Source organism: Lithobates pipiens, unplaced genomic scaffold (assembly GCF_037356315.1).
Source record: "Lithobates pipiens isolate NorthernLeopardFrog02 unplaced genomic scaffold, aLitPip1_a1.2 Scaffold_18, whole genome shotgun sequence".
Taxonomy (NCBI): Eukaryota; Metazoa; Chordata; class Amphibia; order Anura; family Ranidae; genus Lithobates; species Lithobates pipiens.
In genome coordinates, this window is record NW_027507758.1 from 294984799 (window position 1) to 294997415 (window position 12617).

General features: G+C 48.4%; 1 protein-coding gene across 2 annotated transcripts in view; it reads right to left on the bottom strand.

Annotated features, from left to right (window-relative positions):
• Window positions 1-11079, bottom strand: part of ARMC2 (armadillo repeat containing 2) — a 171107-nt gene extending 160028 nt beyond the window's left edge. The window contains exons 1-2 of one of the 2 annotated variants that reach the window (XM_077487147.1): window positions 10956-11079; window positions 934-1168 (exon numbers count right to left, since the gene is read on the bottom strand). In XM_077487147.1, coding sequence (XP_077343273.1) covers window positions 934-1142 — 209 coding nt within the window. In that variant the 5' untranslated portion in view covers window positions 1143-1168; window positions 10956-11079. Of the gene's footprint in view, window positions 1-933; window positions 1169-8396; window positions 8494-10955 lie in introns of those variants that run through there. The other variant, XM_077487148.1, reaches the window with a different exon arrangement.
• Between the last annotated feature and the right edge of the window lie 1538 nt (window positions 11080-12617).

Genomic DNA, 12617 nt, shown 5'->3' on the forward strand with positions numbered 1-12617 from the left:
AACAAGAGTGCCAGCCCACCGCCGTCATTTGTCTATATGGCAGGAGGTGGTTAAGCAACTGACAGGGTATCCTTAAACTAATTTGGGATGTGATTTTTACAATTTTACATATTTTCTGTCACCTTTTTTTGTTATCATATTAAATGTAGAGATAAGATAACTTGCATGGAGTGAGTGCACCATTTTTAATTTAGGCAGAGAAAGTGTAGGAGGTAACCTCCACCACCCCTAATGACTAAGAACACATTTCTACATTATATAAAATAACAAAAAATCTTTATTTATTTTTAGTTTTTTGTGAGTGATGTGGACACGTCCTATTGGCTATTCAGCAGTGGGGTTCTCTCAGGATCCAGAAGAGGAGTGATGTCCACAGAGGTATTATAAAGGACCAGTCTACTCACTGTGGACCTAAACCAACTTTAGGGTCTCAGCTCCGGCATCTATGTCCTCCGTGTATTCCACTGAGGGTGCAGGTCAGGCTAAGAGACCGCCCTGACTCCATGTAATCAGCAGAACAAGGAGAGAAAAATCTCAGCCACTGCACACCATACAAGCCCAGCGTGTAATAGGTGAAAACAGCCTCAGCTTAACACCATACAGGCCATGCTCCCAACAGGTTTTGTCCCATCTAGGTGTGGCCTGGATGGAGTTAAGGCTGTTATCACTTATTACACGCTGGGCATGTATGGTGTGTGGTGGCTGAGATTTTTCTCTCATTGACCAGTGGACTCATTGCAGTGCTGGATTAGCAGCCCCCCACGCCCTAAAACAGCGGCATCAAGGAACCTGGATGTCAGGCGAGTAGATATTTCACCAGATAAGGTTGCTTCCACACTGTCAGGCAAGTCCTATGGCTTCAGAAGTTTCTGGGTCAGCAATGACCATAACAAACAAACAAAAAGTTCTGCTTTTCATTTTCACAACACCTACCTAAATGCAGAAGGAGGTCTGCTGTCTGGTGTCCTTTGTGAAAGTGATCCAAAGAGTTTCCTCTGGTCCTCTCTGGGTGTAAAAGGCCTTTGGGTTCTTAGTGTCCTCAAAGAATTCCTGGCTTCATTTATTATTTCAGCACTTGTTTTTTGCACTGAAGCAGGAGGTTTGTAAAAAGGGTCTGTTTTTCGATCACGTGATGAATTCATGGTCTTCTTGCTAAAACTGGCATTACCTGAAAGTTAAAGACAGGCCTGGATCAATCTAATCTTACCCAGAACTAGTACAAGTACTAGGCAACATGCACAGGACTACATAGGTAGCTGAAAATACATAGTGTGGTATTTAACCCAAAAACAAAAAAAATTTAAAAATTGCAGCTTGCCAATTCAAACACTGCATTTACACCTGAGCAGAATGATTTTCAGTTTTCAGACATTTTTGAGTATTTTAGAAGCAAATGTTCACATGTGTATTCAAACAACAGGCATTTTTGTTTTAGCCAATGGAAAATCACTATGGGGAGGAGACAGTTCTTAAAGCAATACTAAAGTCACTTTTTTTTTGTGTTTCAAAATAATAAACCTCTTATATTTACCTGCTCTGTGCAGTTGTTTTGCACAGAACAGCCCAGATCCTCCTTTTGGGTTACTCTTTGGCGCTCATGGCCCCTCCCTCCTGTTGAATGCCCCCATAGCAGCTTGCTATGGGGGCACCCGAGCCCCATTCCAACTCTAGCTGTGGCTAAGTCTAGGGGTGCACCGAATGGGTTTTTTGGTGCCGAAACCGATACCGAAAATGAAAAATACACTAGGCCGAAAACCGAAACCGATACCGAAACAGCACCGATACCGAAAATGACTGTTTTTAAAAAATATTTTCATACATCAGATGGTCAGAGACTGAGGACATATTACAGGAGCTGGTCAGAGACTGCAGGCATGGTACAGGAGATGGTCAGAGACTGCAGGCATGATACAGGAGCTGGTCAGAGACTGCAGGCATGGTACAGGAGATGATCAGAGACTGCGGACATGGTACAGGAGATGATCAGAGACTGCGGACATGGTACAGGAGATGGTCAGAGACTGCGGACATGGTACAGGAGATGGTCAGAGACTGCAGACATGGTACAGGAGATGGTCAGAGACTGCAGACATGGTACAGGAGATGGTCAGAGACTGCAGACATGGTACAGGAGATGGTCAGAGACTGCAGACATGGTACAGGAGATGGTCAGAGACTGCAGACATGGTACAGGAGATGGTCAGAGACTGCAGACATGGTACAGGAGATGGTCAGAGACTGCAGACATGGTACAGGAGATGGTCAGAGACTGCAGACATGGTACAGGAGATGGTCAGAGACTGCAGACATGGTACAGGAGATGGTCAGAGACTGCAGACATGGTACAGGAGATGGTCAGAGACTGCAGACATGGTACAGGAGATGGTCAGAGACTGCAGACATGGTACAGGAGATGGTCAGAGACTGCAGACATGGTACAGGAGATGGTCAGAGACTGCAGACATGGTACAGGAGATGGTCAGAGACTGCAGACATGGTACAGGAGATGGTCAGAGACTGCAGACATGGTACAGGAGATGGTCAGAGACTGCAGACATGGTACAGGAGATGGTCAGAGACTGCAGACATGGTACAGGAGATGGTCAGAGACTGCAGACATGGTACAGGAGATGGTCAGAGACTGCAGACATGGTACAGGAGATGGTCAGAGACTGCAGACATGGTACAGGAGATGGTCAGAGACTGCAGACATGGTACAGGAGATGGTCAGAGACTGCAGACATGGTACAGGAGATGGTCAGAGACTGCAGACATGGTACAGGAGATGGTCAGAGACTGCAGACATGGTACAGGAGATGGTCAGAGACTGCAGACATGGTACAGGAGATGGTCAGAGACTGCAGACATGGTACAGGAGATGGTCAGAGACTGCAGACATGGTACAGGAGATGGTCAGAGACTGCAGACATGGTACAGGAGATGGTCAGAGACTGCGGACATGGTACAGGAGATGGTCAGAGACTGCAGACATGGTACAGGAGATGGTCAGAGACTGCAAACATGGTACAGGAGATGGTCAGAGACTGCAGACATGGTACAGGAGCTGGTCAGAGACTGCAGGCATGCTACAGGAGCTGGTCAGAGATTGCGGACATGCTACAGGAGATCAATGCAGCCTTACTGTGCCAGCAGCCTACCAGTGCCCGCCATGTAGCCTGCCTGTGCCTCACCAGTGCATATAAACATACACATATAAAAACGCGTGCACACACACACACATATAAAACATACAACACACATATAACACATACATGCGCACATACACACTTAACACACATACATATAAACATGCACACACAACACACATACATACATATAAACATGCACACACAACATACATACATATAAACATGCACATACATACATACATATAAACATGCACATACATACATATACATATATACATACATACATACATACATATATACATACATACATATATACATACATACAACACACATACATACAACACACACAACACACAGGCATACAAACATATATAGACAGTCTTTTTTTTAAATTGGCAGCTGCAGCTCTTCATTAATCTCCATGCTGGGTACTGCACTCTAGGGGGAGGCAGAGAGCACAGTACACACTGCTAGACGCCTCTGCTTTGGTTTCACTTTCACAGTGAAGTGAACATCGTGCCCAGCTCCTGCACAGCCGATTTACACATGGGCTGAGGAGACATATGCAGCCACCGCTGTGGAGAGGGGGACTTTAGAGCGAGACCCCACAGGCTGACTGCAGCATAGGTGAGGAGGGAGGGGAGCAGGAGAGCTAAAGATAGAAGGACACCCCCCGTGATGGGCGGCACCGGGGGCGGGGCCAAGCCCCGCAAGCCCCCCCCCATTTTCGGCACCAGTATCGGCGGAAATTCTCTTTCGGCTTTTTGCCGAAAGGGCCATTTTCGGCCGATATGTTTCAGCGGCTGAAATTTCGGTGCATCCCTAGCTAAGTCCCACCCCTTCTCTCCTCATTGGCTCACTGACTGACAGTACCTGAAACCAATTGCGGAACACTGCAGTCTCAGCCAATGCAGAGGAAGAGTCCAGGGCAGCCGAGTCTCTCCTGCAACATTGCTGGATAGAGCTGCTGCACACAAAAAACCTTCTGCCTATACAATCAATTTAATTCCTTTGCACCGGGCGCATGCAAATTTGCAGCCTCTCGGCAGCCGGGCGGCCGTATATTTGCATGCAATAGTGCCAATAGAGTTGTGCCAAGACCGTGAGCCCTGCGTGCTCCCGGCAGCTAACAGAAAGCTCCTGCCCGCTGCTTGCGATCTGGAGCTTTCCGCCATGACAATCACATGACTATAAGCCCCCGTCAGCATTCTAAATATCCTAAAGGGCCGACAGGCGCTGGCTCTAAGGGGTTAAAGAAAAAAAAAAAAAAAGAGGAAGGATCCTGCTCCTTTAAAGGGTTATATGAGACAGCGCTTGCCCTGTGTCATTTGGCCCCCTGTAACACCTAAAAAATAGGATTTTTGTACTCACCGTAAAATCCTTTTCTCTGAAGTTCATTGACGGACATAGCTCCAATAATCTTGACCGTAGGGTATTACGCCACCTTCAGGAGAGGACTAGGCAGAACATGTAATTCATGTGAAAAAACAGAACTGTACAGTTCCGCCCAGGGGGCGGTCCCTCTGGCAATAACCCCTCAGCCTGCTTCCTGCTGCTCAGTACCTCAACAAGCAGTATAATGTAAACTAATAGGAGGGGAGGGTGCTGTGTCCTTCAATGAACTTCAGAGAAAAGTATTTTACGGTGCGTAGAAAAATCCTATTTTCTCTTTCGTTCATTGACGGACACAGCTCCATTAATCTTGACCGTAGGGACGTCCCCAAGCAGTGTCATAACGAGGGGTGGGAACAGCAAACATAACTTCATCCCCAACCAGAGGTGCTCCCAAACGGAGGAGTCACCATCTGAACCAACCGCATCAAAACTTGCGGCCAACATATGCATCAGATGCATAGACAAGCAAAACGTAACTTTGCCTGCTTTCAGGAGATTGTACAGGTAACCCACAATTGCGATCCCATGTTGTCCCAACAACGCCAAAATTGGAGCCAATACTTTGGTAAAGACTCAGGGTGCTGAAGCCAGGCCAAAGGGGAGAGCCACAAACTGGTAGTGGTCTTCCCCCTCTGCAAACCGCAGAAACCTCTGATGCATGAGCCATATGGGTATATGCAAGTACGTGTCCTGGATATCCAGAGATGACAGGGCGTCCCCCTGATGGAGTGCAGCGACTACCGAGCAAAATGATTCCATTCTGAACCTCTGTACTTTCACAAAGCAATTGAGGGCTTTTAGGTCCAAGACTGGACGTACCCCTTCCTTTTTGGGGACTACAAACAGATTGGAGTAGAATCCCTGAAACCTTTCCGGTTCTGGAACAGGCACTATCACCCCGCGGCTTAGCAGGTCCCTTACTGCCCCAAACAGGGCCTCCCGGCAAGCTGGGGGTAAGGGTATGCTGGAAGGAAGAAATCTGTTTGGCGGCCAAGAGAGGAACTTTATCTTGTAGCCCGATGAAATCAGTTTGCAGACCCATTGGTCGGACAGCCGAGAGGCCCACCGAGCTTCAAACTCCTGAAGGTGACCCCCCACCCGCGCATGGAGCAGGGGCAAACCTTCATGCAGTAGTACTTTTGCTCGCAGGCTTGCGAGCCCGGGGACGCTTTGGTCCCTCAGCAGTCGCCCTGTTGGACTGGAAGCGCTTACCTGAAGTCCCGGGCGGACAAAAAAGCCTCTTGAGCGAAAAAGGAGGGCCCTTGCCTGCGGCGTGGCTCCTTACCCTTCTTGGACTGTGGGAGCAACGTGCTCTTCCCACCTGTGACATTCTTAATAATGTCATCCAGCAAGGCTCCAAATAGCCGCTCACTAAGCAAGGGCAAATCCGTCAAGGTTTTTCTTTTTTTAGATGTCTGGTCAGCAGACCAGCATTTCAGCCAGATCAGGTGCTGTAGCACCACTGCTGACACTGATACTCTGGAGAGCAGGGGAAGTGTATCCAGGGCTGCATCACAGACATACTTAAGGCCCTGCACCAACTGGTCTGCTAGTTCCACGCAGACCAGAGGAGACTGCTGCTCCAATTCACGGTGCAATAATTTTGCCCACTCAGTAAGGGCCCGTGACACCAATGCGGTGGCCAGAACCGGTCGTACCGCTGACCCCACTACCGTAAACATGGACCGGGCAACTGCCTCAGCCCCCCTGCACTGCCTCAGCCCCCCTGTCGGTAGGGTCCTTAAATGCAGGAGCCCCTTCTACCGAGATTGTGATTACTTTGTTTAACCTGGATACTGGGGGGGTCCACGACCGGGGGAGCTGGCCATTTTTAAAGGAGGCTCTGTTCAAAGGGGTACCACACCGCCATTCTTTTTGGGACCAAAAAGGTCAGTTGCGGGCTTCCCCATTCCTTGTATATGAACTTATCAAAATAAGTCAGATACGGTAACACCTTAGGTGTACGTGCTGGCTTACAGGACCCAAAAAGGAACCGCCACCTCAGCAGAGGATCCTGCTGCATCCTGTATTTTCAGGGTATCACGCACAGCTGTGATAAGTGCTCCAACTAGCGCTTTTTCCTGTGCGGCCCTGGACATGGAATCATCCTCACTGTCCGATCGGTCCTGGTCAGCGTCCTCTGACACATCAGAACAGGGGCCACCAGTCAACACAGGGCCCGAGTCTGAATCAGTGCTCTCCCTGGAGGACGGGGGGCAAGGGCCGTTTCTTACCACCCTTGTGCCCGAACACCACCTCCACCCTGGCAACGAACATTTCAAGGACCGCCGACAAAGCGTCCAAAGGCACTGCACTATTTGCAGACGAGCCGGTTGCAATTGCAGGGAGGTCTGAGGAAGAAACGCCAGCTTCTGACGCCATGCTGACCCATCCTGTCTGCCACCCTTGGGCTTAGGACAAAGTGCTCAATCCCACCCTCCTAGCTGCTACAGACTGAGGGGCCCCCACCGCAGGACTCACCACCCCGACCGAGTGCTGCATCGTGCTGTTGCTGAAGGCTGTGTCAGCTCACAAATGTCCATGAATAAAAAAAACACGCTGTTCTGAGGCACAGGAACCAGCGCTGTGGGGAAAAACTGCACTGAGGCTACAAGAAAATGGCCGCCGGGCACCCTTGTATAGGAAAAAAACACAGGGAAAATGGCCACCAACCATGCTTCTCACAAAGGCTAACAGAAAATGGCCGACAATCAACTGTACACAGAGAATACACAGACAATGGTGGTGGTCAGCGCTATGGCGGCAGCAAATGCAGAGCCCACAGACACCAGCAGAGAGACAGACAACAGCACAGGGACACAGACAGCCAGCGCAGCCCCCAATCAAGGATCAGAGTCCCCTGGAGGACCACTGGCCCAGGTACACACACCGCACTACAGCCCAGTCATGTAGCATCCCCCGGGGGGAGGGAACGGGGAGAGAAGAAAGGGAGAAGAGGGACACCGTAATCGACCTCCCAGGGAATGCCCAGCTGCTCTATCCTGCCGAGACAGGGAGAGCTGTACTTACCATTTGGATGAGCTGGAGGCATCCCATCACAGACCCACACCTGAGCAGTACAGGGTGGCTGCGGGCCACGGCACACTGTGACAAAGACATCCGTAGTCCGGTTATATGTGTGCCCCAGAGCATTGCGCTTACTGGCCGCCCCTGGAGCCTGAGGGCCATGTCGTGGTCGACCCAGTGCGTAGCTAGGGCCTGCACACGCTCAATGGCCAGGTTAGGAAGACTACAAGGATCTATATTATCCAGAATGTCACCCAGCCGGCTGTTGATAGAAGATCACAGGATCTTAAAATCTTGCGCAAAAGGCAAAAATCCAGAAAAAATCCCCAGGACCGATGGTCCCGCAGCGAGCCTAGGTCCTTCTTCACTAGGCAGGAAAAAACTGAGCTGCAGGGAGCAGGCTGAGGGGTTATTGCCAGAGGGACCGCCCCCTGAGTGGAACTGTACAGTTCTGTTTTGCACATGAATTACATGTTCTGCCTAGTCCTCTCCTGAAGGTGGCGTAATAACCCTACAGTCAAGATTAATGAAGCGGTGTCCGTCAATAAATGAAAGAGAAAACCTGGCTTGCCAGTTTCTTTTCACCCCTCTAAACAGACCACAGTGTATCATGGCTGCCGAGACCAGACACTGTGGTCAGTTGCGTGCCTCTATCATCAGCAGCCTGCTGTCGGGGGGGGGGGGGGGGGTGTGTGTGTGTGTGTGCGTGCGTGCGTCACCCCTCCTTCTGATTTCATAACACTAACCTGTATACACCATTAGCACTGCCTCCTATTGCAGTGTCCCCCTCTGTGAATGATTTATAAATATAAATACTGTAAATACCTCATTTAAAGACCCGAGATTGCAATCACATGACCAACTAGCACTCTCCTCCTTCCATCCAGACTGACATCAGCAGGGAAATCTCAGCTCCGCCCACTGCATCTCAGAGGAGAAAAGGAGAAAGCTGGCCAGTTATGTGATCGCAATCTCGGCAGTGAAATTAGGCATTTGCAGCATTTATAAATCACACACAGAGAGAGATACTACAATAGGAGGCAGTGCTGATGGTGTATACAGATTAGAGTGGCTTAACAACCACTTTAAGCCTAGTAGACACAGGCCGAATGTTGGCCGGTTTAACAGAAACTGGTCGACATTCATCCCATGTGTACTGAAGTCGGGCCAGCTTCTGTCTGACTGAAAAAGGTCTTCTGATCGGCTTATGATTAGTGCTCTCAGCCAATGGCTGAGAGTGCTGACCAGAGTGTTCCCGTGGGGGGGGGGGGGGGGGTGTCCCCATCAAACCACAATAGCACAGCAGGGGAAATTGACGTACTAATGTTGAATAGTTAGTACAGCGGCTCCTCCTGAGCTGCCAGAGTCCCCCCCCCACCCCCCCATTTAGCCCTGCTGGGTTGAGCCAAAAAAACTAATAGTGTGTACTAGGCTGTATGGGACGGAGTGCAGTGTACATGAGCCCTAAGCCAAATTGCCTTGTCCACAATCCAGAGAGCAAGGATAACTTACCACAAGTTTGTGGTAGTATTGAATTGTAAGTCTTGTTAACTTGCTGCACATTTTCATTGGCAAGTTGTACATTTTTAGAGCACCTGAAGCAAAAGTTCTAATTGACACTTTTCCATTTTGTATCAAGTTTGTGTGGCAAGTCTCTAGCAAGAGCAAAGTTGCAGTGGTGAGTCTACAGCAAGAGCTCCGCAAGTCTACAGCATTAAAATTCAGCCACAGTGACCCCTGTGGTGGGATGACTATTGCACAACATAACTGAACCAGAACTTGCAGCAGACATGCAGAATGTTTGCAAAGAAAGTTGATCTGACCTCATGCAATGTGGACTTGCTGCAATTGTGCAACAAACTTGTGGAGCCTGGCAAGTCTAGCAATAGCTTAGCAAGTCAATATGAAACTTGCAGAACAATCACTTGCCATCTGGGATGTTGGAGCTGCCCAATAGGGCTAATGTCCAGCTCTATCTAATGCTGCTACCCACAGCGGTGCATCTTACACACATTGATGCATTGCGGTGTCATTTATTTTGGAATGCAACATGCTACAATGTGCCAGAATGCAGCCACTTGCTAACCAGCCGCTGCAGTTGTACTGCGGCGGGTTGGCTCCGCTGCATGAATCACCGCCATTGTACGTCGGGTATGTACGAGGCGATCTGTAGGCGCACGTGCCCATTTGCTAGCGGGGGAGCCAACCAGTGGGTCCGGTGGACTCGATGTCCGCCGGCCACCCACAATCGCTCCAGAGAGAGACAGAACGGGGATCTGCCAGTGTAAACAAACAGATCCCCGTTCTGTCAGGGGAGTAGAGTGAACTTGTCTGTTCCTAGTGATTAGTGACTCCAGTCAGCCCAGAACCCATACAGTTAGAAACACCTCCCAGGCAACACATTTAACCCCTTGATCACCACTAGTGTTAACTAGTGGTGACCACTGGTGTTAACCCCTTCCCTGCCAGTCATTTATACGGTAATCAGTTAATTTTTATAGGATTGATCGCTGTATAAATGTCAGATCTGTCCATCGCAGTCCTGCTAAAAATCGCAGATCACCGCCATTACTAGTAAAAAAAGAAAACTTATATATATATATATATATATATATATATATATATATATATATATATATATATATATGTGCAAACAAATCAATATACTCTAATTTGTTTTTTTTACCAAAATTATGTAGCAGAATACATATTGGCCTGCCCTAAACTGAGGTAGAAATTTGTTTTTCTTACATTTGGGGGGGGGGGGGGGGGGGATATTTATTATAACAAAAAGTTTTTTTTTCAAAGTTGTCGCTCTTTTTTTGTTTATAGCACAAAATAATGAAAACCACAGAGGTGATCAAAATACCACCAAAAGAAAGCTCCATTTGTGGGGGGGGGGGGGGGTCAATTTCGTTTGTGTACAGCGTCGCACGACCGCGCAATTGTCAGTTAAAGCAACGCAGTGCCTTATTGCAAAAATGGCCTGGTCATTAAGGGGAGGACATCCTTCCAGGGTTGAAGTGGTTAGGATGTTTCGGTGTGTCACCAGTCAGCCGTAATCTAACAAACATGCAATACCACACAAATCTAAATGAGCCCAAATGCTTCCACTTGTTACTTGCGGGAATGAAAAAGTCATTTTATTGGTGCACCTGAGAGCCCAGGGAAACACTGCACAATGCTAATACAGGAGGAGGTTTGCACAGCAACAGTAACATGAGCAGAGCTGAGCGGCGTGAGCGGTCACCATGGTAACGCCTGCCCACCTCTCACTAGATCCCACGTGTTTCAGCGAGCACTGCTTTGCTTATTACTGCACTCTCCCAGTGTGTATGGTGGGACCACAGGGACCGACCCACCCATACCTCCACACTAACTCACCAGTGCCGGTCACATTCACGTTCCTCGGTGTGCCTAAGAACACTGACACCGAACAGCCCTCCTCGTCAGAGCACGGCCTCTGTGAGCATGCGCAGTGCTTGGGGCGGGTCCGGTGGTGTTTCTGCTGTTACCTATGTGACTGGGATCTAGTAATGGGACTAGTGTTACCTAAAGGCGTGACTGAGACATGAAACCTGAAGCTACCCAAACACAAAGCCGAATTTGTATATTTGCTTGATTTATAAATGTGTCTGACAGGCGGCTAGCATTCTTGGTTTGTATCTGTCAGGATACAAATGACAAACACGTCCTTTAGTGGGTATATATATATATATATATATATATATATCAATTCGATAACACAAGTCATGTGTTGCAGCAGCTGCACCAAATCACCTTATGGGCTCATTCGCATGGGATGAAAAAATGCTCCTCGTTCGCATTGACTGCGGTTTTGAAATTGTGCGACTTCATCTGAGATCGCCCAATATCAAAGCCGCCTAGGGTTGCCACCTCATCTGTTTAAACCCAAACGCATATTAATTACACAGGTACTGAGGCTGATTAAGGTGGTAAGTAAACTCCCTTGGTGCGTTATCTGCATGTAATTAGCCTCAGAACCTGTGTAATTCAAAGGTGTTTGGGTTTAAAGGGATGAGGTGGTAACTCTAGCCGCGTGTCACTTCAGGCGCAACATGGAAGACATCTGTGCGACTTCATGCACAGATGTCTATGCAAGTCGCACTCTAAATCTGCAAAAGTCACGCAGGAACTACTGTTTAAAAAAAAACGACGTGACACTGCAAAGTTGGCGTTGCACCAATTTAAACAGTACGATTGCTGGTGTTCTGTCAAAATAGCCAATTCATCAAGATCTCCAATTACGTCACTTCCGGTTACTGTAAACCATCAGTAATTGGAGATTTTGGTGACTTGCTGTTTTGACACAATACCAGCAACCGTATAACTCCGGTACATGGCATTATGAGCCGATATTGTTAGTCCGCTCCAATATTAACCAACAAGATGGCTGCCTCAGTGGCGGCAACAGCTTTTTACCGGCTGTTGTGTCAAAACAGCGAAGTCTTCGTGTACCGGAGTTTTCCAGCTTGCCAGTGTTGTATCAAAACAGCAAGTCATCTAAATCTCCAATTAATGATGTTTTACAGTAAGGATGAGCTCAGGCGTGTTTGCAACTCCATGTGCCCACGCCGTGGCTGCACAGATCGGGAAATGCCTCACTACCTGTGATTAGCGCAGCAGAGTGTCAGCTTCGTGGCGGGCACGTGGAGTTGCGAACATGCCTGAGCTCATCCTTAGTTTACAGTAACTGTAAGTGACATAATTGGAGATCTTGATGAATTGGCTATTTTAACAGAACACTGGCAATAGGGTGCAACTTCACATGCCCTCCAATCTGAACAAGGGCTTAAAGAGAAAGTAAACCCTGATGAGTTTACTTCCTCTTTCATTCCCTGCAAAGGTAAAGCATAATGGACTACTATGCATCGCATAGTAGTCCATTATGTGTCACTTACTTGACACAGGAGCCAGCGAAGTCACCGCTGTCCCCTGTAGTCCGGCACATCCATCTTCTCGGTGGGGTCTCGCAGCTCCGCCACTGTCATTCGGCAAAGCCGCGATGACGTCACTCCTGCGCAT